The 27,546-nt window shown below is 40.8% G+C and overlaps 1 protein-coding gene across 4 annotated transcripts in view; it reads left to right on the top strand.

Moving 5' to 3' along the window:
- LOC143344808 (ras-related protein Rab-37) overlaps window positions 1-27,546 on the top strand; it is a 122,649-nt gene that overhangs the window by 90,114 nt on the left and 4,989 nt on the right. The window contains exon 1 of one of the 4 annotated variants that reach the window (XM_076771253.1): window positions 24,774-25,310. The exons of the other annotated variants lie outside the window; for them this stretch is intronic. Coding sequence (XP_076627368.1) covers window positions 25,032-25,310 — 279 coding nt within the window. The 5' untranslated portion in view covers window positions 24,774-25,031. Of the gene's footprint in view, window positions 1-24,773; window positions 25,311-27,546 lie in introns of those variants that run through there. 4 annotated transcript variants of the gene reach the window in all.

Below are 27,546 nucleotides of genomic sequence, written 5' to 3'. Positions count from 1 at the left end.
TTTCTCGGACCAGTCGATCGGTTCGTTCGTCTCGACTTCTCTCTGGATTATCGCGAATTCCTCTCAACTTGGTCGTTTAAAATTCACCGTGCAGCCGCAGAAGGGAACCCGGGACGCAAGGAGAAAGTGAAACGAGCCTAAAGCGACTCGATGTATCGCGTATCCTCGCGAATCCCGCGCGATAGCTACGCCTCGGTGATTTTAATTCGTCGACGCCACGTACCGGGCTGTGAGAAAGCAACCTCGAAGAAACTATTCTACGAACCAGGGGTTTCTTGACTCTTTTTTTGGAACGTACGCATCCCTAAAAAGTAAGAATTTCCGCGCCCCAGATTTATAGACGAAATTTTCGCCACGTTTGCTTTGACCCGTTGATCATCCGCTGACCCATATGCGAGTCAGGAATTCTCTGAATAGAGAGCAAATATCATTTACAGAGACAGATGTCCAAAATAGTAATTCTAAAAATTTTCAGAAAATCGGTAAACAAAAATGAAATTTTACTTCGGTGGAAGTCAGGTGTCTCACAGAAATTTTTCAGAGTATAATTTTAAATTACTCTGGTCGCCAATAACCACTATGAGCGATGGAAGAATCATTTTGTTATTTTATAGTAATAAACGAGTCCTCTCCGGGCTCGATTCGAAGCGGGAATCAGCAGGTAGGAACGTTGAAATAAAACGACGTAGAATATAATTAATATTTCTCGGTGTCACCTGCACTGGCTGTCGACCATTATCACATTGTATCGTGCACGTGCTTTATATTGACTTTTCGCGCCAGAAATAGTCACCGGCTGCTATTTTAGCGCGGAAATATGCCATAAAGTCGTCATGTGCCACTGCCCTTCGTATCGTCAATTGCATACGAGCCATGGTATCATATTGACTTTGCGCATTCTCCTTCTTTTCTCGGTCACGAGCTTTTTAAAATTTCATACTCGAACGCTGTTGCTTCCCCGTTCGATGCCGGACGAGCTCGGAAACGAGCATCGAACATCGTCGCTCGATTCCAACAACAATTAACCTATGAAAAACTAGCGTCCGGTTTGGAACATCTCCGGAAAAAATTGTTTTCCTGGTATTTAAATTTATTCGAACATCCTGACATTTTTAACGTATGCGGCTGAAACCTTTTTCATTCCTCTTTTTACAGTACGATAAGAAATCTTGCATACATTCATTCGCTTTCAATAAATAGATTAAATCTCAGACGCGCTACGTGACCATTAACTTTTGCGTCTTGGTTCCTGGAATGAAGGAGGCAACGTATATTTTAGACGTTAAAGCGTCTCGGTATTAGTACACTTTCGAATACAATATATACAGTAAAAGAAATTAGTGTCTAATTGATTAAGAGTCCAATGAGTGAAGAAGAACCACCGTCGATAATCGCGCAATAAAAGGAAAGTTTGTTGACTCGCAAATTTCGAAATAGCAATTTTTTATAACCTCAATCTCGTTTGATTGATCGATATTTGAGAGAACCTGTTGATGCTCCAACTCTCGCGCTAAATGGATTTGCCAACAGCGTTCGAACTGAATTCAAATAAAAGTTAACTTTAAAATTGATCGAGAATAACGTAGAACGCGCGAAACCGGACGGCGAGGCCAGAATCCGGTGACCATTTCGAAAATATTTCGCGCTCGTGTTTTCGATTGTTCTCGGTAGACGGTTCACCGGTGTCGCCTTTTATTCTTTCATTAAAATTTCCCAACGAGCCTCAATGATCGTTCGCGTTTCGTTTCCAGCCACCGTGTATGTATGCGCCGTCGAATGCGTAACGTTTCGACGCGTATATTGCGTAAAACGCGAACGAGAAAGTCGTGAAATTCGGGCGTGTAAAGTGCTGCAACCTTTTACATAACTGATACTCGAGCAATCGCTGAATGGTACTGTAACATCGTCCTTTGCTCTTGCTGCTGAGAATTAGATCACGCTCGTCGAATACTTGGAATAAAATCTACGCATTACTCTATGTTAAATTAAACGAAACGCAGTTCTTTTTCATGGATAAACCTTAGAGCCTAAAGCCCTTTTTATTTAGATGTACGAAAACTTAAGAAGATATAGCGATCGTAACATAGATCCAGTCTAATTCCTTGAGCGAAGTAACGATCGAAACGTAGAATTTTCTGTTTCTAATTTGCATTATTCTACTACGTGTCTTCGAAAGAAAAGGTCCAAGTGTGGAGTATACATTTCATGTTCGCGTTAATGGGCTCTATAAAGTCTAAATAAATCCGAGGCAATTTGAAGCGAGCGTTAATCGATTCGATGATTTTATTTTAGCAAAGCTGAAAGTAATACTCTTTAGACGAGCGCAAAGGAACGAGAAAATGTGAAATGAGCATCAAACGCGCCGCTACAAAGGGAACACGAGGCTCGTGATTCGATACTATGGCTGTCGATGAAAGCAGATGTAAATACAAGAGAAACACGACAATGAGATCGTGTGTACTCAGCGAACGCTTATGCCAGCCTCCATCGTTTTCACGTCGACGTATAAACACGTTTAATGTTCCGTGTTATTTGCTCCGTTTCCCGCCGCGATTTCACGGATTACTCGAACAAGACGCGCATTGCAAGAAAACTGCAAACTCGATGGGTTTCCGTTCCAACGACTACGACGATTGTTCCAAAGTAATTTAACAAGCAACATTTCGTGCGAAATTTCTCTATTTAGGAAACGTCTTCCTGGCATTCCTAACGCCGCGGTACTTCGCGAAAGATAACAACTTTAATTGCGAAACGATAAATCGAAATAGAGTTCTTCTCCGTTTTAGTATTTCGTTACTCCATAAGAGTAGAACTCGTTAACTCGTGAACAGCAATTTTCGAGAAAAATTCGATATTCTTCCTTTAGGAATATATTATTAAGAACTAACAATACATAATCCTAGAAATTCTAAAAAATATAAGACAATAACATGCTAACGTTTGAAAATAATATAAAGAACTTTCCCCGCGTGTTTTAGAATTGTTTATGAAATTTTTTCTCAAACAATTTAAATGTTTAACGGTGCAGCTGTAGTTGTGCGCGCAGTGTATCTTTTAACGAGTGGAAAATATTCGAGAAACGGAACATTTTGCAACATATAAATCTCGTACATAAAGCTCGTTTACTCGTGGTTGCACGTAGTCTGAAATATGTAATTTAAACTAACTTTGTAGCTGTCGACGTCCCTTTTCGAACGCACTTGAAAAGCGCCGACAAGCACGAATACGAACAATTTTATTACTTTTGAAGGTAACTTTTAACTCACCCTCGATTACAATGAGACTGTTTCTATTCTAAATCATGGCAAATTCCAAGGGGGTGCAGTTATTTAAAATTCGAGGGTCAATTTTCGGCATCGATCCGCAAGTCGTTCGCGGTCGTCGCGTTTGCACCTTGAAATTATCTTCCCATTCGGGGAATCAAGTGCGTCGATTAGGCTCGTTGACAGCCACCCGCGGGGGCCGTGCGTCGGCCACTTTCGCCCCTCTATTACTTTTCCAAACAGCGTCGTTGAGGGGCGCCGCCCTTTGTCCCCGAGCTCAGCGTATGAATTTTAATCGGAGGGTGGTCGCGAAATTGGCGATCCGCCTCGGGCGTAAATCGAAGTAGAAAAGAAAGGGGATGAAAGAGGAGGGGGCAGGGAAGGGGGCAAAAGAGAAACGACGAGCAAAAGGAAAATAAAAAAAAATACGTCGACGAGGCACGTCGGTTACGCGTTGTTCTGCGACCAACATATTTTCCAAGCCGATACGCTTTCCCTCACCCTTTTTGAAACGCGCACGCCACCCTATGCGCCACCCCTCTTCTCTTCTCGGCGGTTTCCCTTTCTCCTACGGCGTCCTACCTCCTCGCTAGCCTCTGGAAATAGTCGCCACAAAACGATTCCCCGTGCTTCGTGTCCGTGCGATTATCAAACCGCGCTTCTTTTCGCGTCGCGACCCGTTATCGAGACACGTGCTTCCATCCGACAAAGTATCAGTGAAAAAGTTTTCGAGCCTAACGATAGCTTACGATCCTCGAGCTTGATCCTCATATTTTCGCGCGATTAACGGTCGATCGACACCGGTGCATGGGATTCCCACTCCAAATTTTCGCCATCTTTCGGGGTTGTTCCATCGATCGTAAAACCTCTTAACTTTGACATTAAAACTTCGGACGAATTTTTCGTACTGGTGACATTGCGGGAGAATTTTCTAACGAGTGAATTTCCAGCAGATTCGGAATAAATAAGACGGAGTGAGATCCAGTGAGTATGGTGGATAAATTAATACCGTTGAATTCGAATAATTGTGAAGAATTTCCTTATTTGTAATTAGAACTTTTGTCGATGTCAGAATGTTACAATGTAGTATTTTATTAATATAAACGGTCTGAAAAAAGTGATTTAACGCGAGCTACTGTGTTATTATTCACTTTGCGCCCGCATACTTCAGTGAAACAAATGTATCTCGTTAGTATACGCAAAAGTGATTAACAGCAAAAAATAGCGATAACGTATAAAACAAATTGTCATAACAGTATTTATAAACGCGATATGTTAAACACCCTGCGTTTCAGTAATTCTGGAGATATGGGAATAGAGCCAATTTTATGGAAATACGAGTCAATTACTTTCGCAGGTAACGATTTATGCAACGGTAACCATCATAGCAACATATAATGCGAATCAACGTGGATAATTGATTTCATAAATTCCTCATCGGAATATTAAATGTAACATTATGCAAACAAACTACTTGTGAACCGATCGACGTGGTTATGTTAAAAATTTATGAGCTTGTCGACAAAATATTGGATTTTTATATTTCCATGGCCACTAGATCACGACTGACCGATAAGAGTTACAATATTTTCGTGTCACGCGCAACTTTGATTACTCGATTATTTGGAGATATAAATCAAAAGTCCTCGATCACGTCGATACATATATATTGCAGGACCAACTCGATCCGGGACACCTAACAAGCAATATTCGGTGATTTACCGCCCCCCCCCCCCTTCCCCCGTGTCAAAGTTGGTTTCGACAAGAAATCCTGATCTGAAATTCCAAGTTCGTCAGTTTGACGTTGTTGCCTCTGACGATGATTAACCACTGTGCAGCGTGCATTCGTGTGCAAACTCCATTTCGCGTAGCCTCGTTTCGTTAGCTGACTGCAAATAATTGCCAAGCCACTATTCGTTAATGCAGTTAACACGTGGCGGCCCACGCGAGGAAAAAGACTAAGATTGCCAGCGTGTCGATAGGCGTGAACGCGTTTCCGTTCGACAGTTTCAAAGGCACTTGCACTCGTCATTCGACGCAACGTAGTGTTTAGACGAGCTTTCGCGAAACCTATCAGTGAGAAAAATTAGACGGGACCAGGTTTCGAATATTTAATTTTATGAATTTTGCGAAAGAAGAAACAAATGCAGTTTCGGGTTCGATCGAAGTGAATGGCAAATGTGTTTAGAAATAATTGTGCTCAAGATGAGATACACTAATAATGGGTTTCTACGTTGAAGTCATCCACTCGACCAGGTAAATTATTCGTTTACGAAAGAGGAAGGTACGATAGAATTTTTCTATCGATTGTCGAATATCTTCCGCGGATAAACAAACGGTGTTCGTCTTCGAAAATCAATCAAGATGCACTTTGTCTGGAGTTTGATTAGAGCGTAATGGGTTTCTCGAATGTGCTCGGACGCTGGAAGTCATCCACTCGATTAGGGATTGTGTCTTTTACTGTACAATTGAACGCGATTAACGGCCACGAATAAACCCTCTTTACGAACCTCCTAGAATCTGTAATAAAAGCCGTCTGTCTATCTTTTCTATCTCCTGACCCTTCGGTGACCGGGACGAAGCTCACTAATGTACCGTAAATGGAATCAGAACGGTTTCCACCCCTGACTGACTGCACCGAAGGGTGTTTACGTCATTAATGTCAAGCCCCGACCGCGCAGAGGCGTCGTTCGATATTGTACAATTTATAATTAATCGAGGTCTTTCTAATTGTTACGTAACAACATTCGTTGAACTTCAAACACGATCCACGGATAAATCAGATTTAATTCTTCACCACAGGGAAAAAGTTGTCGATTCCATTTAAGAGAGAACAGGGTCTCCTAACAAAATTTTAATTTTATCCATTCTATGCACACTCTGCTTGCACACGACGCTTTAACCGGATTAGATGCTCGTAATTAGTGGTCAGACTAATAGCTTACCCCCGCTTTATCTTGGTCGCAAGAGATTTGCTCCAGAATTCGTATCGATAAAGAGACGTGCCATGGGTCAGTGGCTCAAAAGCTTCGTCGGAATATTTGATTCAGGTTTTCGCATCGAAGGGGTATTTACACCGTTAATTCCCGCCACGATTTCACCGCAGACACGTACACACGCCACGATATGGAGGAGGAAGTCCCTGCCCGAGTTCGCGATAATCGGCCTACGATAAAGAGCGACTCGACTTGAATTTATTGGGGCTCGGCGCGCACAGATAAACTTGGTGTTTATCTAGAGACGAGAAAAAGGGATAGGGTTCGCAGGAATACTAATCACGTGGAACGATTGCCAAGAGGGGCTCGGGATCTGGTGAATAATGCTCCAAGTTTCCGGGTCGCGAGTTGAACATTTCGATTTAAATTCGCCAACGTTTTATAAAACCGATACGAGAAACGGAACGTAGCTAAAAATAATTAATGCATTCCAAGCATCTCTACGACTTTGGAAACGTTTCGTTACCAAATAATTAATGATAACGCTCGGTAATTATAGAAACGGCATGTTATGATTGATACTCGTTCGCGTTACTCTATAATTTGCAATATAATTCCCATGGATGGAATTCATCAATTACTTTCCGACTGTGGTTGTAATCTATACGCGCGACTATTGAACGATCCCAACAGCTACGCAATTAATGGATATTCCTGTACGCTATCGTTTGCCAATTATGGCGCGGACTATTGTTTCGAATTAAACAGAAATTAAATACAAATGCATACGGCTGCGTTTCCATTGGACGAAGTCGTTGCTGTTGTATCGCCATCGGCGGTCCAGGACCTTGCTAATGCGATTAACGTCGCCGAGTGTTGTGTTGCAATCCATCAGCTTACAACCGTGCCATTCCCTTCTCACCCCCATTCAACAGAATGGCAACTTCCGCGTTCACACGTGGAAGCCTCGATCTTTTATAAAAATCGTTGCAAAGTCCCTAGGTTTCCCTGTTGATATCAAAAAACAATTTCGAGCATCCCAAATAAATATTACAGCTTCTAAAATTTTTGTAAATTAAACCTCTTTAAGAAACGTAAGTCACCAATGACCAATTCCAGTGGTTGACACAACTCTAAAGAATTATTTAACAAATTTGTAGGTGTTTTGCTCAATTTTTCCAAACGGAATAATACGCAGTATCATTGCGAGCCCCAGAGGGATCCTCTGCTTGGTTTTTTACGATGGTGGCGGATACCGGGTGCTTGGCACATAAATGGCTGCATCAGCGGAGCGCAAACACTTGTTCAAACGCGACGCACGTGGAAGGATAATAAAAGCACGTGGCTGGCGTGTTATTGTACAGCCCGGTTATAACAACAATTTGTTTAATTGCTGAGGTAACGTCGCGTCGACGGTGCCTCGGGACAGAAAATTATGTTGCAGTAACTGCGCTGGAAATTATACATAGTTGTTAACCTTAACTTACCGAAACAGCCTTGACGAATAAACGCTCGGTGTAAAATATATCGAGACAGATTACCGCGTAATGTCATGAGTTTTAAAAATTTGTTAAAACAACGAACTGAAACTTACCAGTCGTTAAACAATTAATTGAGAAAATTTCGAGAACCGAGCGCCGGGAGGCAAAACTGTTTCGTAACGCGAGTTCACGGAAAAACGAGGAGAACCGTTGAAACTTTATTCACGGTACTGCTAAATACTGCACAATGGAATCGGATGTCTAACAATACTTCTCCCGACGTTATTTCCCTCGAAATCCGTGGAACAAGGCGTTTGAAACGAGCGTCTAGCGCGCGCGGCGAAATATTATTCCAGCGAACAAAGTTGCCCTTTGCTTTTATGGCCAATTACTGCGTCGTATAAGGCATTTCAGCGCCCGGAATAACTCTTCGCGTCTAACCGTCCATCAATCTTGCCCGTTACACGGGACGCATTTTTCATCTTGTCGTGTCTATTGACAGCAAATAGCTTCTAAATTATTCGAGAAATTGGCAGACTTGCATCATCTTCCAACGGAGGACGTTAAAATGTTTCCGAACGATGGGAATATATAGCCTGTATAATTGCACGTTGGCGAAATACGTTGCCTCCAGCAACTTTTTATCTCGCGCTGAAAGACCGACCAACAAAGGAACTTCGAATGATACGAACACGGTACGGAGTTTAAAGACGTAAAGTTCTTCGAAAATGACTTCCTGTCGATAGAATCGTGACGTCTAATATATTGTAAATTTGTTTTTTTTTCTGTGTGATTGCATTGGGATGATTATTACGATGATAATTGGGAGTCAATAATTTTAGAATAAGAAATAAAATGGCCTACAAATCGGAGAAACGTCTGTTACAATAATGCCAGAATGAAGTAGAAAAAAATTTGTTTGGTTAGCAATAACCGTAATTTGCTCATGTTCAAAGGAAAAAACAGAGTATTTAATCTACACACGTAATTATGAAATGTGAGAGCGAAACAAGTATGCATACGTGATAGGAATGCAATTCCACGTTTTTAATTCCTCTTTCTTATGATAACGCGAGTAATCTTATTCTGTTACTATAGGAAAGTGGAATTAAAAACATGGAATTACAACTCCTACCACGCAGAGGAATATTTTTCCATTTCATATTTCATAATTACGTGGATAGAATAAATATTTTTTATTTTCCCTCTTTTGGTCATGTTCAGTTCCTGTTACCATTAGTACTGCAAGTAGCAAGAAAATCTCTCTCGACCATAGTTCGCGAACCCAGGCACGCGTAACCGCTTTTCAGCGCAAGTTTTCGATAACGAGCCACGTAACAGGTAGTCAATTAGCCGTCGCGACGCCCGCGCAGGCCCAGAACTCTGAGCAACTCGGAACAAACGAGGCCAAATTAACGCTACCTAACAAAATCACATTCTTTTTTATAAAATAGTTCATTATCCCGTAAATATGCATTATAATATCGCGTGTATCTGGAGATAGGTGCCTAAATTTTTCGACAAAATTAAAAAATTTCAAATCGTTCGAAAAAAATTATTTTCGGTTGCGGGGGTCCAGTACAATCATTTTTGGTCATTACACATAACCCCGAAATCCTACTCAGTTTCGAGAAAAAAATTCCTTACCGAAAATCTAATGTGAGGCCAGAAATGTCTGCTCGAATTTTCATGCGGATCTTTAAAACGTCATAACTTCTGAACGGATTGGACGATTTTCATGTTTAAAAAAGCAAACTACGCGTATTTTGATGGAGAATATGTACAAATCGTAAAAATATTCGAAAAGTTGGTCCTTGACCCCGCAAAATGAGAAAAACCCCATAAAAATGGTCCAATTTTCAAACAGCCATAACTCCTATAATAGTGAATATATTTCAATGAAACTTTTTTCTGAAGTAGAGCTCATGGGTACCTACAAAAAAGTATTAGACAATTTTTCTGTAGGGCGTCAAACAAAATTACTAAAAATGAAAAACGAATTTTTAAGAAAAATCGACAGGGGGTGCCTAAATTTTTCGGCGAAAAAAAAAACTTTCGAATCGTTCTAAAAAAATAATTTTCACTTGCGAGGGTCAAATACAATAATTTTTGGTGAATAGACATACCCTCGAAATCCTGCGTATTTTCGAAAAAAAAATTCGAGAAGGTGAGAAATTTTTCGACAAAATTAAAAAATTTCAAATCGTTCTAAAAAAATTATTTTCAGTTGTAGGGGTCCATTACAATAATTTTGGTGAATAGACATACCTCCGAAATCCTACACACTTTCGAGAAAAAAATTTCATTGCTGAAAATATAACGAGCGGTCAGAAATGTTTCCCCGAAATTTTAATTTAAAAAGGATTTACTTAGTGGGCTTAAAACTGTTGCAAGTTTTCTAATATTGCCAAGATCGTTTGGTCCGGAATTACCTTAATTTTGTCGTGTCTACGTTGGAGAAACGAGCGATCTATGGATCGAGGAACATCGTGAAACCGTGGGGTTCGTTATCGTCGGCTCGGTGGCGCAATTAAGCCGTCTTCGTTCAACCTATTGTGCCGAGGACGGTTTTCGCCGTGGATCGCGACTCCAGGTGAACTTCTCGCGGTCCTCGCGACGCGTTTCTCCGCTCGAGCGTGGCCGATCCGCGCGGCGGAAGCCGCAGACCGGGGCCTCGTTTAATTGACAGTCCGCCGATCGGAGGCTTTTAACATCGGGGCCCTCTCGTCGGTCTTAACGAGTTTTTCCCATTCTGCCCGCTCGCGGGGAACGACTTTGCTTCCTTTCTCACGGTTCGACGCCGCTCGACCGGCGAAATGGCACCGCGAGCGCTCCCTGTTCTCTCAATCTGTCGCGAACGACAAACGCTGCTCGCGTATACAGAGAAACTTGCCCACCGTACAGTAGAAATCCATTTATCTCGACTGCATTTATTTAAACTCGGCTCCGTTTATTTGCGCTCCGTTCGTACGAACTTCATTTTTTCTCCATTACGTTCGAACTCCGTTCATCCGAATTCCACTTATGTGTACTCGCGCAGGAACTTGTGTCAGTATTATTTTTAATATTTTTTAATTGAGTAGTGAAATAGTTGAATCAGATTTAAAAATTTAGAATCATTTTTAACGGAAGTTCGTAGTTGCACAGAGATCGCGTACGCCCAATTGTTTACGAGAGATTACGTAACGAATATCGCGTTTCGCTCGTTGGCACGTGGAGTACTTTTGACGTCACCAATCGTTTTTCCCTATTTTCCCTCATCCCGACTGTTTCTCGCCTCTCCAACCCCCTCGATCTGCTCTCTTTATGCCTCATTTGAAACAGTGTAGAAACACGATTCGCCACCGGTTTGTATTTGTGCGTTCACGCTCTCTCCCTTTATTCACGAAGTGTGCAGGCCGTATTACGAGCATCCTGTCGGTTTACGATTATGGTTAAATCGTAAGATCTTGTATCTCCGGGTCGTGTAACCCCTAGGTGTGCATTAAGGTTGAAGATAAAATGTTAATCCGAAAATAAATACGTGTATCGGGTTATTTGGAAATCGAATAACTTTCGTCGATGGATAAATTTATAGTGAACGTCTATAAAATAACGACGGGATCATGGCGTCCAATAAAATGGTGATGTTTACTAGCGAAACGTTGTCTCGAGTCCGGAACGAAGGTGGAAAAAGTAGAACTTGTTGCACCCTCGCGGGAGGGCAATTCAGAATACTAGAATCTACCGTTTCTTTACAGTATACAAAATTAATCTTTATTAGTGAAATTATTCTGTTTATGGCGTGATAATCAAGAGGTAGAATAACATCAACGTCCATATAAATTGCAATACCAATATTTATCAATGAAAATAAAAGCTTTGTCGACTGTGTATAATACCTGTTACAAAAGAACGCCTCTTTTGTTTGATGTCCCGTACGCTTACGTTATTAAAGCATTCCAGCTTGTTTACCAATAAATAAAGAAATCTTACTACAATCTACTTCCACTTTACAATATACTTCCGTGTCAGGTTATTTATCTACCCGTACAGTCAGTTGCAAGAGTCTACATACGCTTTATAAATTATTTTATAGATAGTTTGCTAGATAATATAAGAAATATTCTGAGAAAATGACAATTTTAAGTCGAAATTAAAATGAATTGCGCGACGGTGGCATTGTACCGAGATTTCTTTTTCATCGTCGACGATGTTGCGAGACACCCTATCGATATTTACGATTACGGCGCACAGGTGTCTAAGCAGGCGTGTTGCTTGAACTTTCGCACCCTCGAGGCTCGCGAGTGCATTCACATCGCAGGCTTAACGATTCTATCGATCTCGATATCCTCGAGGAGGCTGAACACCGGTTCCACAACCGATCGAAATTATAATCGTAAACGCGTGGCCTCAAATTGAAGATTAATTTTAACGTAGGTCGTAAAAATCTGATCGTTTCTAAGAATCGTAAACCAAAGTAACGGCTTGATTCGTATGGTAAAATCTTACCGTTGAGCCATTAGCATACCTGGTCGAAAGGACAAAATGTTTGTTATAACACTTATTGAATTACCTAAACTCTAGATAATGCAATTCCGGAAAAGTATCGTACGATAATAGAGATTGAATCCATCTTCTTTCAGAGTAGATTTGTAACTCAATTAGCAGAATCATATGGAGGATGTTTGCGTAGTAAAGGTAAATAGTACACGTGTACGCGATTACTTATAATTAAATCGTTGCATAAGGTTAACACGAGTCACAGGCGACGAGAGCCAAATCGTCGTTTTACTTTATGATTTATAAACGCATAATTAGTGGCATCCGCTGCTCGCGCGATTGAAACCGTCGAGAAACTGTTTCTTCTGGATTCCATTAGTACCGAACACCGGTGGCACTCGAGCTGTAACATAGGAAGACAGAATAATTCGTAGAAATAACGTTCTCCGGTCGTGCGTATAATGTATGCCATAAATTACCAGCGGGACAAAGTTTCGATTAGAAATTGCTTCTACCGCTCCACATGTTTTTCGTGTTCCTGCGTCAGTAGAACAACGGTTCGACAAGCTACTTATGGATCTCAGACTGTTCGTTTCTCGTCGTATTAGCATAATGTAACGGAATCCCTGAATATTCATCGGGCAACAGCCGCCTGGTGGATTTCGCGACGCGTGAGATGAAGATTGCGCGATAGAGTGCTCGAAGCTCGCTTTGAATGGGCGAACTCCTTATCTAGATAACAATTTCGTGCAACGTATAAGAGATAAACAACCGTCGCCCGTTGAATAAAAATTAAAAATTTCGGTCACGAAATAAACTGTCCCGCGACGAGCAAATAAAATGTAGATCTTTCTACGTAATCTTTAGGATCTCTGGTTTTAATTTCCTGCCTATTATGCGGCGCATTTACGGCACGAGGACCAAATGTAGTGGCAATCTGCTAATGCAGACACCTGTATCGCTCCGGAGTTTCGCGACGCCACAGGTTATTGCATTATCTCATTACGCGGTGATGTCGACGATAGATACTTTGGCCACGTGCTTTTCAGCTACGAATATTGAACGAAAATAAGAAACAATTTGCTGTTGCTCGAATAAAAGCACGTACAAATAACTAAATAAAAATTTTCTGATATTTTTCAAATAATGGCTGTGACGTTCATGTCCTTCGAAATATTAACGTACAATTTGTACGAATTATTTGGACAAGTTAGATTGGGAGTAGAATTATTTTGAAAATATCTCGTGTGATATCATCCTTGTCGCGGACTGTAACTGTCGCGTTATCGTTGAAAATATGCACCGGCGAGTCGCTACTGTTTCGCAGCGAGAGATAATCTATATGGTGTGCAAAAAGTGTAGCAAGAGCGATCGAAAGACGGTGGAAAGTGCGACGAGGATGAAGTCCAGACAAAGAATGAGAGCTCGAGGATTACAAAAAGTCTACGAGAACCAGTCTTCTCGAGTCCGGGAGAACCCAGTTAATGTCCGTATTAACAATGATTTACTGCGATAATTATGTTATGCGAGGGGCTATCGAACAGCCCACGAACTGGAAATTTAACTATCCTCGTACCAATAATTTAAACGGGAGCGCTTTTAACGTGCTAATAACGATATCTTTCAATTTTTAGCTGCCATAGAAATTGAATATTTGTTCATTTATTTATTGAATTTAAAGCAAAGGGATTTCATGGTGCTTTTAACGCAAAATGTTTGACAATTATGTTTCTTAAATATTTCTGAATCCAGAGACTCGACAATGAATTTCCGGTATGGTTCGGTCAGTGATAATCATTGGAGTTTAGCTTTATAAATCAGGGTAGCATCGAATAGTGGACCGATGGCGGATTCGCGAGCGTGAATTTTATTTCTTTCGCGCGAAAACGAACCGACGATTTCACCGGAAAATCCGACTGTTTATTCGCTACTCGATACGATATCTGTGCCAGCGATATTTCATTTGAGCCAGCACCGTGAGCTCTCGAGTTCCATCTCCAGTGAAAACAAACACCACGAGCGTTAAATTATTTCGATTCGATATAATGAATCGATTTAGAGATAAATAACAAAAATACGATGAAAAATTTATCAAAACAAAATATCGAATGAGAGAAAAACGCTCGTTACGACGACTACGCAATTAAGGGGACAGAATTGGGCATGATATTCCAATGAGAAATAATTTTACAAAGGTCGAACCAGGCGGCTCTGACCGCAGAATAATTATCTACGATTCCTTTTGACGATACAAACCGTATATTTGCTAATTTATTGCGATGCTCGCACGATCGACGCATTTACTGGCACATTACAGACGAGAGAATGAAGTGAATATCATGGAAATTACACGTTCACAAAGAGTATTGATATTTCGAACGTGAAATTAATATTCGAGAACGTGGATCCCTATGGAAGCGAATACTAATGGGTATAAAAACTCGCGATGGACGTCACGTTATCGAAAAAGATAAAGTTACGTGATCAAACGAAATTGTTATAAAATATCATATCAAAGGATATTGTTTAACGTATCTAACTAAATTACAAAATTCGCGGCAAACGCCACGTTTATGAAGTAATATAGTAATTTAATAAAATATTGTCGAAGCAGTTCGATTGAAATATCAAACCGGGCGTAAAATAAACATTCGGGAACGTCAATCTCGTTGGGAGTAAATATTGCCAAACATGTTCCCATCGATTGACGTTGATTTTATTGCAAAATTCACACCAGACGTCACGTTAGCGAAGCAATACCGTTATTTAATAAAATATTAGGCCGAAGAAGTTCGATTAAAATATGAAATAAAGCGTGGAATTAATATCAGGGAACGTCATTCTATTCGTAATGTAAAATTTGTAAAATTTGTTACGGCTGTTACATTAGTGAAATAATGAAGCTATTGTATGTAATATTATATCGATTAATATTTAAAACCGAGCTTGAAATAATATTAATAATTCTTGAATAATTTGTATGCTCTCGTTGTTGATTATAAAATAAAACCTGTTTATTAATTAATAATGCTATTGCATTGATACAATGATATTTATATGTATTCTATACTTGAATTAATTGAAGAATGATCCCTTTGAAAATGACTATTGCTTTCCGCGACGAATGTCATAATAGCGAAACAAGTTATATTATAGCAATAATATTTATACGTGCGTCGAGCGATAAAAAAAAACAGTGTATTTCTTTGGCTGCAAACAACCGTGTATTTTAAAGTAATTATTGCCTGTTGAAATATTCATGTTACAGTCGTTTGACGATTAATGAGTCGAGGAGTTACAAAGGGGATGCGTCTATAGCTTTCTGACAAAACGTACGAGCAAAGCTTTGTGGAAGCACGGCTTGCAAACAATGGCGTTGTAATGCTAACGAGGAATACATTATCATTTACTACTTTGAAGTTCGAACGTAGTGGCGTTTTAAGTGTTTATACGGGGAACCTGTATCTGAAATTTATCAAATAACGAGATAACAAGATGGACGTGATTGGGGGGCGATGCTAGCGTTAACGCACCCCAGCCATATTTATTTCCGTGTCTCGATTAATATTCGCGTCGCGACCCTCGTGTTTTTTCCATTTCACCCGCGACCTAGACACTTTTTCACTTTGATTTCAATTCGTTTCAATTACCAGACGTAACTCCGACATTTTTCTCTCGGCGCTCGTTCATCGTGGCCGGGGAAAAAATTATGGGAAAATTTTTCGCTTCCCCTCAAAATGATATACTATACGAACATTACTTTGGGCTCTCAAAATGATGAGAAAAAATTATTTATTTAATTAACCGAAACTCGATGCACCCTTGCAACAGAATGCAATTATTACTTATACTAGTATACCAGCGTAACAAAATTTACGTTAAATAAATTCTGTACCCTAAGTTTAACCGTAAAAGTGAAACACAAGCAAAAGTGTCGGAGTTGCTGCATTGAGATTTATGTCCCCCGAAAGGTGGGGCTTCCATCCTGGAAGAATGCCTGAATTTCTCTCGAGAATCTGGAAGTAAGATAAGTCTAAAGAATACCAAAGATCAACGCCGTGAACCATCGCGATAGCGGCGATACCATTTTTCGCGACAAAGAAATTTATTCCCCGCGATTTCTCGTCGCGCGCTCTTCTTCCTTACGGGCACACTTTACTTAATTACGAAGGACACAGAAGAGCCTCGAGAGAACAAATTAGATGGTAGCCCGGAGCGTGGCAGAAACAGACAATACGAGCGTTCGTAGTTGAAATTTAATCAAGGTCTGGCTCCCGATACCGACACGCAAAAAATGTTACAGAAAAATGAAGCTGCTCGTAGAGAAGTTGCAGCGGATGTTCCTTTGAACAGTTCCGCGGGATTTCATTTCGAGGGAGTTGCACAGCTTCGATGGAAATGAAGAAATTGCTTCGATGCAGCTTCGCTATAACCGAATTCCAGAAATGAAAAACAACCGTAAAACGTACCAACACGAACTCCTGACGAACTATCGCGTATATTTGCCTACTTCGTACGAACGAAGTTAAATATTAATCATTTTTACGAAGTGGCTGCTCCAATTTCCGAAGAAAAACAACGTTGTAACGAGATTGAAAATTCACGCTTCTTTCAACAAACTAAATATAAAATTTAATAATTCTGGTTTGTACTTGTTTAACACGATTGTTTGAATAATCGTACGTTCCCTTAAATGCTGTTCCGATACTGGAATAATCTATTAAGCGGTATTTGGATGAACGAAATTTCATTGTATTTCGATTGAAATTCACTTTACCTATATTTAATTATATTCATTACTGTTATTTATCGAGATTTCAAATTGATTTTACCTTTAATCATATTCATTACAGTTAATTTCTGTTGAAAAGTTGGTTACTAATAGCTAATCCTTCGGAGTATAATAATTTGCCTAAAAACAAAATACTACTTTATATTTACGATTGAAATGGAAATTAAGTAGTTAATAACTTTCCTGATATTCTATAAACGATTGCCACCTAATTAAGCAAGTTAAATGCCACGATACAGTGACGTCGCTAACCTTGATGTGTTTCATTCCGTAAATGACTAGCAGTGCCATCTCATAGAACTAAAATCAACTAAACGTATTATTCTCTGTTATGCTCACATTATTGAGAATTATGTTCTAAATGTATTAAAAGCAAATTATAGAACGCATTTAAATTAACACAAATATATAAAATATTATCTATTAGAATGAATGTACTCAAGTAGATTATAGGAAATACATTTTATGCCGTAGCTGCATTGGCGGAGTCGCTAAAGCGATGGGCTACGGATAAAACCATAGTGAAAAGAACGCGCGAGTTCGAATCCTGGCTTTCCGTCTTCGGTTTTTTCGTGTAATGAAAATTTCAACAATACCAATTTTCGCGAGGCATCGTTAGTTATCATACTTTAAAACAAAAACAACCAATTTGTTCATGCAATGATGACAATTAAACAAGTTTACCCGAGTTTCTTGTTGATCGAACTTCACACTGTTGAGGATCTCAGCGGAAACGGTGAATTGGTGTAGTCATAGTTACTCTGAGCGTGAACAAAGTTTTCTAAACGTTTTAATTTTCTTGGAACAGTGCAATTATAGAAATATAGAATTGAAATATTTTTATTTTAAATTGGAAGTGCTGCTTTTACCAGGTTGTTGATTTAATAATTTTAGCGTTAAATAATGAAAGGGATCGAGTAAATTGACTCAACGAAACCTACTTTTTAGCGTTGTGTGTTTAATACATTTCGTCTTAAAGACATCGTTGCAACGAACAAGTGTCACAGTTGTTCTTTTGCTCGAGCACGCGAAAACACTATTAGCTTCCGCCATTACAGCTTTCAACGGCGTTTTCCGACCCTCCTGAAAGCTTTTTCCTTAATAACCGTGACCCGCTCGAACGACAGAAGTGTGCCAGGTTTTATTAGTCTCGTTAGTACCAGCGACATGATAGTCGATTGATATTTCGTTGTCGAGAAGCGTGCAACGTCGAATCAAAGGGAATAACAAGGTCGGAGTTTCTTTGTAATAACGAGGTTGCCACTTCACCTTGCTCGTCATCTCAGCAACCTTCGTGGCTGAACATCTTTCGGCTTTCCACGATTGTTCCAGTGGGACGAGCCTCTCAGGCCTGCACTCCAACTATTTATGGTATAAAAAAGAAAAAAAAATACGAATGGGAAGCAAGAGAATCTAGCGCAAAGAAGAAATTATTTTTCGCCATTAATTATTTAGAAGCAAATGACAAGATTGATTAGCAACGTTCCTCGACATTATATTATACGAGACTTTTCTACAAACTCAAGAGCCTATCCTCTGTATCAAGATTATTATTCCAGACCCATAAACATATTTATCTGTCTGTTTCCTGGGTTTAATACTTGAAAAATGGCCGCCGTCTGTGAGATGCAAAGTCGTTCCGCGGAGTCTAGGACTCGTCCTGGGTCGATGAACGAAACATCGCCGCAGACATAATCGTTTTCACGGTTCTCAGTGACGCGTCCTCGTTAAGGTGTACGCTCATATGTCGAAAAGACCGTGCAAATCACGTGGGCCACGAGGGTCCGTGGATTGCGCGTCGCGACCAAAATCGGCCGAGTTGAATGTCCTTCTCTCACCTGCGCCAGAGGTTTTTGTCCCGATTACATAAAGACATCCGGCTGCGTGTGCGCTTTCTTTCCTACGCGCCACGGATAGAGAACTGTCACTGTCTGGCCAGGACCCCGAAAACGTGGCTATCGGGTTGCTTTAATCTCGTTCAGACTGTTCGCTCGAAAAGGCCCAACCCTTTCGGAATAACACAATTAATATTGGACTTTCAAGATCAACTCAGAAATCATCAAATATTCTGCTGCACTACACAATTTTGTCTATAGAGATAAAGTAAATTTCTATTTAAACAATGCACTATCAGAAACTATCAATTGCTCCTCCATGATATAAATTAAAGATTAAGAGGATTATAGGATACGTTTCGTCACGATATCTCATTAGCAAGCCGGACAAGAATGTTGGGCAAGTCGACGAAAAGACACCCCCACTTTATCTGTCTGACTATACTAGTCTTCTTGAAACTGAATAAGTATGCCCCCTTCTTACTATAAATTTCATCTAAACTAGTTTGCAATAAATCGGTGCACAATTTTGCACAGTATAGCTAGATACGTGTACAACAACTCATATCGTGACGTCAATTCCCACCCCACGCGTTCCCAGCTACATTTATACGCCCCAGTTCATCATACTTCCAAATTTCGAGTCTCTTTCACCTATTCATACACATACTGTAATATTTCTCGTCCCTTTGATATTCAAAACTCTCGAACTTATAACTCTTTCAAACAAACTGATTCTTTATCCTCCTTCGTTATCCCTAAAATATTTTAGCGTCGCTCGTTCTACGACTGTTTACCTTCCTATAAGCGCAAGAGACACGTTTGTATTTATCAAATCGCCATCGATTTTTATTACTTTTTATTTTTGCGACGTTAAGCTTGGCTCACGATGTCCGGTGCAATCTGTCGCTGCTCTAAATGATATTCGTCGCTCGTTTATTACAGTGGAAGGGACTTTCGTTCCACGCGATTATTACTGCGTTCGCGTGCAACTTCGAACATTGAATACCAACGCGCTCGCCCGTACGCGAGATTAATTATTGATCGCTGCTTACGCCCGATCAATCATTAATTCGGCTACGCGTTATTAATTAATGCACCGCAGATTCACCGTAGGTTTGGTCTGTGCATCCGGCGAACGCTGCCATTCGATGTTCGAAAAGCTCGCCCATCGATTCGGCGTTCGATTCGCGCGTGATGAATCTTACCGATCCATCGTCGCGGTAACGAGCGATTAATCAATTTGTCGAATTTGCGACGGAATTCACGGACACGCGACGCTGTTTACAACAATGCACCAGCTGTTGTCGCCGTGATGCTTCGCCGAGCAGAAATTCGCGCCATGAGACAGTCTATGCCAATGTTTGAAGCGGTGTGTACTTATGTGTATCGTTTGAATTCGTTCGCCAATGTTTGCTTGCTGTCTTGCTGAGTGTATCGATGTGTCGCTTTGAAAATTGTTAGAAAATATAGAGAGTTGCTAATCTACGTTTCTACGGGGTTGAATTTAGACTGGATTACGTCGGGATAAAACTTAAAATTGTTATTTCGACGTTTTGCGTCGTCGAGCCAAGATTTTCGCGAAAGAGCATCGACGTCGGTGTTTTAGCTTGGAAAAGTTCGTGCACCGGTCCCGTCAACGTCGTGACCATGCGAAAACGACCGAGAATAGACGTCTTTTTCAGCACGGAAAGGGAGAAGCTGTAACGGTGGCACTGACACGGAAAAAAGAACGCCTCCGAGGTAGTCGACACGGAGGAAGGAAATCGCTCGCGTGTGACGCGATGACGCAATTGGGACGGGTAACCTGTGCCCCGTAAGAAGACAATACTTTGAGTGCAAAGCCAAGGACGCTAGCGGAAAATGCTGAGGATTAACAACGTTCGAGTGGGATTTGCATTGTCGGGGAAAACGCGAAAAAACGATCGCCGCGAACGTTATTCCGTTAGAAACTGGTTTTTCGACGCGAACGGCTTTTCAAACGGAGGCGAAGATTCTTGCGGAAAAATGGCGGACAAACGAAGCGTTTGCAGCGAGTTCTCGATAAGAAGCATAGTTTAGAAAAGATTTCCTCGACTGTTATTGTATTTGATTTCATACTGTTTGCGATTATAATTTCAATTTCGTATAGTTTACGTGGCGAGTATGCTTTTTAGCGAGGAGAATATTGTCGTTTCTTATGAGTCACTAGAACTGTAGAGAGAACTTACCAACGATGATTCATCTAGAGAGAAACTCACTGTAGAACCTCTCTATACTTTGGTTCCTCCGGTTTCACCAAGTATGGCATCGCGAAGGGCGCCACCAGTCGGGTTCAGTCCGCCAGCCAGAGGGCCAGTTTTGTCGGAACCCCGAGGGCTTTTTTGACGCCAGGTACGGCGTGGGTGGGCCCAAAGCGGTAGGCTGGACCAGCCAGTCTCGTATCTGCATCACGGTTCAGTTTTTGCTGCCAAATCAACGCCAGATATCTCCTCAGCGTCCCGACTTCCATCGACTCAGCCCCGAATATCCATCCTCGCTGCAAACACGTTGGAAATTTGTCTTTAATCTAATTAGCGTAACGAGAAAATAATTAGAAGCAAGTTGTTTGCCCGTATCTAGTTAAATCTAATTAATTAATTCGTCCACGTTTGAGTTTACTTTGAATCTTCATCTTTGTGATCACTTAATGGGATGAACATGCTGAAAATTCGTCTTCTATCTACACGGTATAGGGAGAGATTAACTGGAATCACGTTATCTACCTGCTTTTCGACGGACCTGTTTCATCGATCTGGTTCCTTTCGAATATTTATCTTCGTAACTTTCTCTAATACTGTTACAAATTTGTCAAGCAATGTATTTCTAGTAAATTGTATCTACCTGATTCTAATCTTATCTAATTTATTAATCTGGCTTTCTCAACTTTAAGTCGTGCCTCTATTTTCATATTTCTGTTTAACATGATAAACGTGTTACAAAGTGTTCTTTTATCTGTTCACTGTAGCGAGGAATTAATTCGAAGCAATGTAGCACCAGTAAATTGGTCGTGTCTACTCGCTTTTAACCGGTTAGAATTTATTAATCTGAATTCTCGCTCCTTTGTCTTATGTACTTCTAAAAAGAAAAGTAAATGACATGGCGCTAAATGTAATGTTTGCCTATTCGGAATTGCGATATATCGATTAACTTCTAGCAAGATCTAATCTATTAATCTAACACTTAATCGTGTATTATCTGTCCACGTCGATAGAATCTATTTTCATCGCTAACAAAATCCATGAAATATATCCTGCTGTGTATGATTGTTAATTTTATTCATATAGTACGAAGTTCTATTATATTTCACATTAAAATTTAAATTCGCTCAGCAGATTTGCATATCCTCGTGTATTTTAAGTTTTTTCTTAATTTAAATATTAAACGTAGAATTTAATTAATCGTAACATTATGGCCGAGAAAAATTCGGAGAATATATCAGAAATCAACTGTTTCATTGTTGTATTATTATTCCTTTTTATTTCATGCTCGAATAATCTACTAGAAAGTTTAATTATTCGCGACAAGCGTGGATCTTAATTCCAACTTTCAATTTCGCTCGCTAAGTGATCATTCCTTCCCATTTATAAACTCGATGCTACGATCGAGATTCGCGTAAAGGTGTAGAGGTTCTGCCGTATCGTATAAATCCACGTTTCATCAATCGTTTTACCATAAAATCGTTCAGAACCCATTTCTCTCCAAACATCGAACAGGAAAAATCGTTATCTGATTTTCGAAGTCGCCCAATTTAGTTCGAGATTCGTGCCCGGATGCAATCGCGCCTCGACATTCCGTACTCGATGAAACGAGAAGCAATCGGAGCGTGCGAACGAGTTTTAACGCCGCGTCGCTCCAATAAACGTCGTTCACGTAAAAAAAAGAAAAAAGGGAAAAAGAAAAATAGAGGAAACGAACTAGCCACTAACTTCGTCATTCGTCGAAATCGTCGATATCCGTGACGGAAGCAGCCGTGACTATCATTTGCTGCCAAGAAGAAATGCCTCTGAGGGGTAGACTCGGTTCGAACGATTCCGTTCATAGTGCAATAGGTCGAAACATAATTGTTCTCTCTGCTACCAGCACCAACGATAAAATACAGTTAATAAATCTGATTCCGCCATTCGGAAGCTTCGTGTTTTCTGAATTAATATGTATCGTGATTCAAAGTTAGTAAAAATTCACAATTTACGAGTGGTTATTTTTTCTTACATTTGCTTGGATTTATACAGAATAAATAATCCTACGTTTTAATCGCTCGTAAAGTAAAACGCATAAATAATTGATAAGCAGCGCAAATACTCGAACCAGCGGCGAATTATGATTTTTATCGCTTAACGTCTTATAAATTATTGAGTATCCCTATATACGGCGGAGTGTTAAATATTTTTCGAATAAAATTCTGTCTGACTCTGGTTTTATCCGCGCCGACGACGCGGTCATCGAGTCGGAAACTCGATTCCTCGAGGCTGGCTCTGTTACGCGCTGCAAAATGCTACGCGCGAGCGCTGCTCTCCCGCGGATTTTCGCAAGAGATTTTATCCGCGGCCTCGCGGCAGGGAATTGGCCTCAAAAGCGAAAAGAACGGCCAGATAAACGACTACGGGCGAGTCTCTCGTGATCGTTAGTTTGTTTTAGACCCTAACAATACGTATCATCCGATCCCGTGCAATATAAATCAACGAAACTTCGTCGAACAAGAAGGTTTTCAAAACGAATTCTTCGTTCTTTTCGATAATAAATAACGTTTTTGAACGCTGTGCAAGACGGCTCATTACCATGCATACCTTGACGCGACAATTGCATCATGACGAGTTAATAATCGCTCGAACGGAAAAGCATCGAGTGTTTTTCTCAAAAATCTCGATTAGAAATTTATGAAATGGCTGCCTAAATTCCAGAAGCGCATTGCGCAGTAATTTACCTTATTCCGCTAAAATTTGTAGTTGCAGCGCGCGTTTACACGCAGAACGTCAAAGCTAAATTTCCATCAGAATCCATTCAGACGCACAATTGATCGTTCACAATACTCGTCAGCGTCAACATTCCCGTCAATTATAGACGTTACTAATTATTGACTATTGACGTAGGATAAAACGGTATTTCAGAAACAATGGCGGTGCACGTGCACGACACGGAATTTACCCATGCAAACAGTTACGACGTGCGCTAAACCGTGTATCGCGGTTGTATCGCGCGGGAATCAATGGGAACGAGCATATTTCGCGGATTAATTAAAACATGCTTAATGTTTATGCAACCAGGCGCTACCGTGTATATGTCGAATCAACATAGGTGTTACCCCGTTACGCAATCCGCCACGCAACAAGCGAAACAATTACGGAAGCTTTGAAGTCGCTGATCGTGTCCATCTCTGCACGAAATGCTACCTGTAATCGTGTTTGTTCCTCGTATCGCGCTTTGTCGATCAACGTTTCGCTACGTTCAGTTGTTACCGAAGACATTAACACGACTATCATTTATCAGAATTTTAGTGGATCAGCAGGAACGAAGATGGGAAAACAAAACATTTGAAAAGTCTTTCGCTTGGTATATTTCGTATTATTTATGATACTCGAAACAGTCCTTTCGATCTAGCTTCTTCGCGAATTATTCTTCAAAGCAGAAGTCAGTTCTAAGGTTCTCTTCTTCCCAACTAATTGTCAGGTACCATGCTCCACGTGTTCTCGAGCGCAGTCATAAGAATGTTTATCTTATGATTTGCTCGGCCAGGGCGTATCTAGCTTCCCTCGGAGATGATCCCGCGTAGCAGACGCCGGTTCCAAGGGTTCTAATCAACAGGTTCCCGTCCCGTAGGTATTTCCCGAGCCTCCGTGCGATAGAGTTTCGAAGAGTTGGCACGTACCCGAGATAAGGAGCGAGGCATCGAGGCGAAGACGACGATCGAGGAGTCCTCGCGCGGCGTGCATAGTACCCGAGCGTAGACTTTCACTCCGTGCTCGTTGATCGGCCAAGAGACTCGGGCGAAGAAGCGGGCGAAGGAGAAGGCAGAAGAGACGCGAAGTGAAAGACTGCTCCGTCCCTCTCTTCCTTTGGTCCAAAGTTGAGTGACCTCGAGCGAGACAGAAGGCAACCGATCGTCGTTCCCCGGGCGCAAGAGAAGCAGAAAGGAGCGAGACGACGACGACGACGACAACGACGTGCGCGACGAGGAGTGGTCGAGAAGAAGAAGAGCAAATTGGTGCTCCCGGTAGCAGGGGCACATGAGCAACGTGGAGGAGAAGCTGCGTAGCGTGACGAAGCGTAGCAGACACGGATCCCGTAAAACTGGGTCAGCCGGCTCCGATTGGTCGAGCGGATCGGGATCGTCTGGTGGGGCTAGGGGCCCAGCCCAGCCGGCCCCCTCCATTCCACAGGCCAGCACCTCAGCTTTCAACAGGTCCCAGGAGTCGATGGGCCCTACCAGGCGGCAGTCCTCGCGGGACAGCGTGGACTCGACGGGCCAACAGGCATCACCCGACCACGGCGAGCTCCTTTTCAAGGTCCTGCCCTCTCTCCTGATACACACGCTTTCAGAGTAACCGACGCGGCGAAATACACTGCCCAAAATAATCGGTGCATCGTTTGCGTCGACGGAAGGCCAATGCTTCTATCGGAATTAAACGCACAACTCGCCCATTATCTTGCACTCGGGTCGAAATCGTGTTAGATAGCGAATGTTTCTTGATTTTCCAGGTTTGTCAATGATGCAGATAAATAAAGATTAATAGTACCCAGAACTCTCTCTCGTGCAAACGCGCCGCGGGTGGTTTACTTAGCGAGGACGATTAATCAATAGGGCGGCATTTAGATCGATTAGTCGGGAGTTTAAGTTTCGTTGTTAACGATTAAACTTTGTTATTTCGCAAGCTTCACGAAGCCCGAAGTAATTACTATATACTTTCTGCATTTATCCGTAGTAAAACTCTGGACAATACGTTACGTTCGACGGTAAACATTTTCTCCGTCTAAATTGCAATGATCTTTTCATGCGATGTTAAGATTGATTAAGTGTAGTTTAATAGCTTGTACTAATTTAGTTGCACGATTTGACATTAAGAACGAAATTAATAAAGTAAAAAGAGGGGTGTACGTTAAAAAAGGAGTGCACGTACGAATAAATTAATCGAGTCAATTATTTAAGATAGCCGGAGAGAACAGAACACTTAAACGAGTTTAACGAGCTCGAGAACAAGTCCACGTTATCGCGTAAATTATTGGCTGTAATACGCATTCCTATTACAGGCTCCGTGTTTGAATAGTCGCTTTTTAATTGGTGAATTCTAAGCGGAGGCATCATTAATTACTTTGAAAAAATAGATGACACCAACGATTTGAGTTATAGATATTATCAACGACAAATATGTTTATGTCAGTCAGGAATGTATGAATTAGAGAGGAAGTAAAACGAGAATTCAATAATATTTCTTCGAAACACGCTTGCATAAGGTAAAAATTTCAAGAAATGCAACAACTATTTTGCGCAGTGTATTTCAAATGCAAAATATTGGTCAGCTCGCTGCTACATCGTTTAGCTACCATAACTTCATTGCTTCGTTTCCTCGTTTGAAGAAGTGAAAGGAAAGACGTAAGAGGTAAGAAAGAAGTCAAAGATCAAATCGATTACGTATCTACGATGCGTGTATGACAAGAACTATATAACAAAGTGGAAGTCGTATCTATCCTACAGTCAAAATTCTTTGCCTCGATTTAGCTCCCTTGAGACGTTAATCATCGGTTACTCGGACTTCAGAACCAAAGATCAACTGTACTGTATGAAGTTTCTTACATAAAAGTATATCCATCCTTCAAGAGGTTACATCGTTCCGTTTCCAAACGTACTGCCGAGCAACGAAAAGTCAAATAGATTCAAAGATCGAACAAACAATACAGTGGATTCAATTACTAGAACTTTTGCGAGCAAAAGGCCAACTTCTCCAATAAGGAACTATGTTCAAGATCTAAGTTACAGAAAAAGTATTCTCTCTAGAACAAGTGCACTTCTACCGCTTTTAACTTTCAAGACGCGATTCCACCAGTGTCTAAATATTAAAGTAAAATAAAAATTAATTTCTTCGCCAGTAATTTATTCTCTGTTTCTTTAGTTGACAACCGATTCTGACGCTTCGAAAACGATCGTTCGCAGTTGTTAATCACGAGTAGGCGATTCCTCGGACGTGGCAACTATAATTAAATAAGAATGTATATAGAGTACGTTTCTATTTAACTTGTATATCAAGCTCGGTCGGTTAAGAGTTATTACTAAATCCGAGGTAATTGCACGTTTCATTTATTCAATTCTTGCGAGACCGAAGTGGCTATGTCAATACGTTTGGATACAGACTGGTTGTGTATGGTACGCGTAAATAAACCGAACTAGTTTTTACTTAATAAAGCAGAACGTTTATTACGTTACACATTCGTCTATTACCGGAGCTAAAAGTATGCATTTTTTAATTAAAACAGTTCGCGGTGGAAAACAACCGAATAGGAGGTGATTATATGTGCAGAAATGAAACAAAAACGTACAATTTAACGTGAGTGGCCTCGTTCACCGAAAAAATCGATTTTAAAACTTGAGTTCACGTACAGTTCTAAACTGTTCTTTTGTATGTTTTGCCTTTTGTATTTGGCGGAAAAAGTTAACTAAATTTTATATAATTTTACATGTCTCGTTACCGGGCGTGTAAAAATGCATAAAATGCTCAACGCGTGCATTACCACTGTTTAACGCTGTGT

This window comes from Colletes latitarsis, chromosome 8, assembly GCF_051014445.1.
Source record: "Colletes latitarsis isolate SP2378_abdomen chromosome 8, iyColLati1, whole genome shotgun sequence".
In the NCBI taxonomy this organism is placed as follows: Eukaryota; Metazoa; Arthropoda; class Insecta; order Hymenoptera; family Colletidae; genus Colletes; species Colletes latitarsis.
This window is presented reverse-complemented; position numbering and strand designations above follow the sequence as displayed.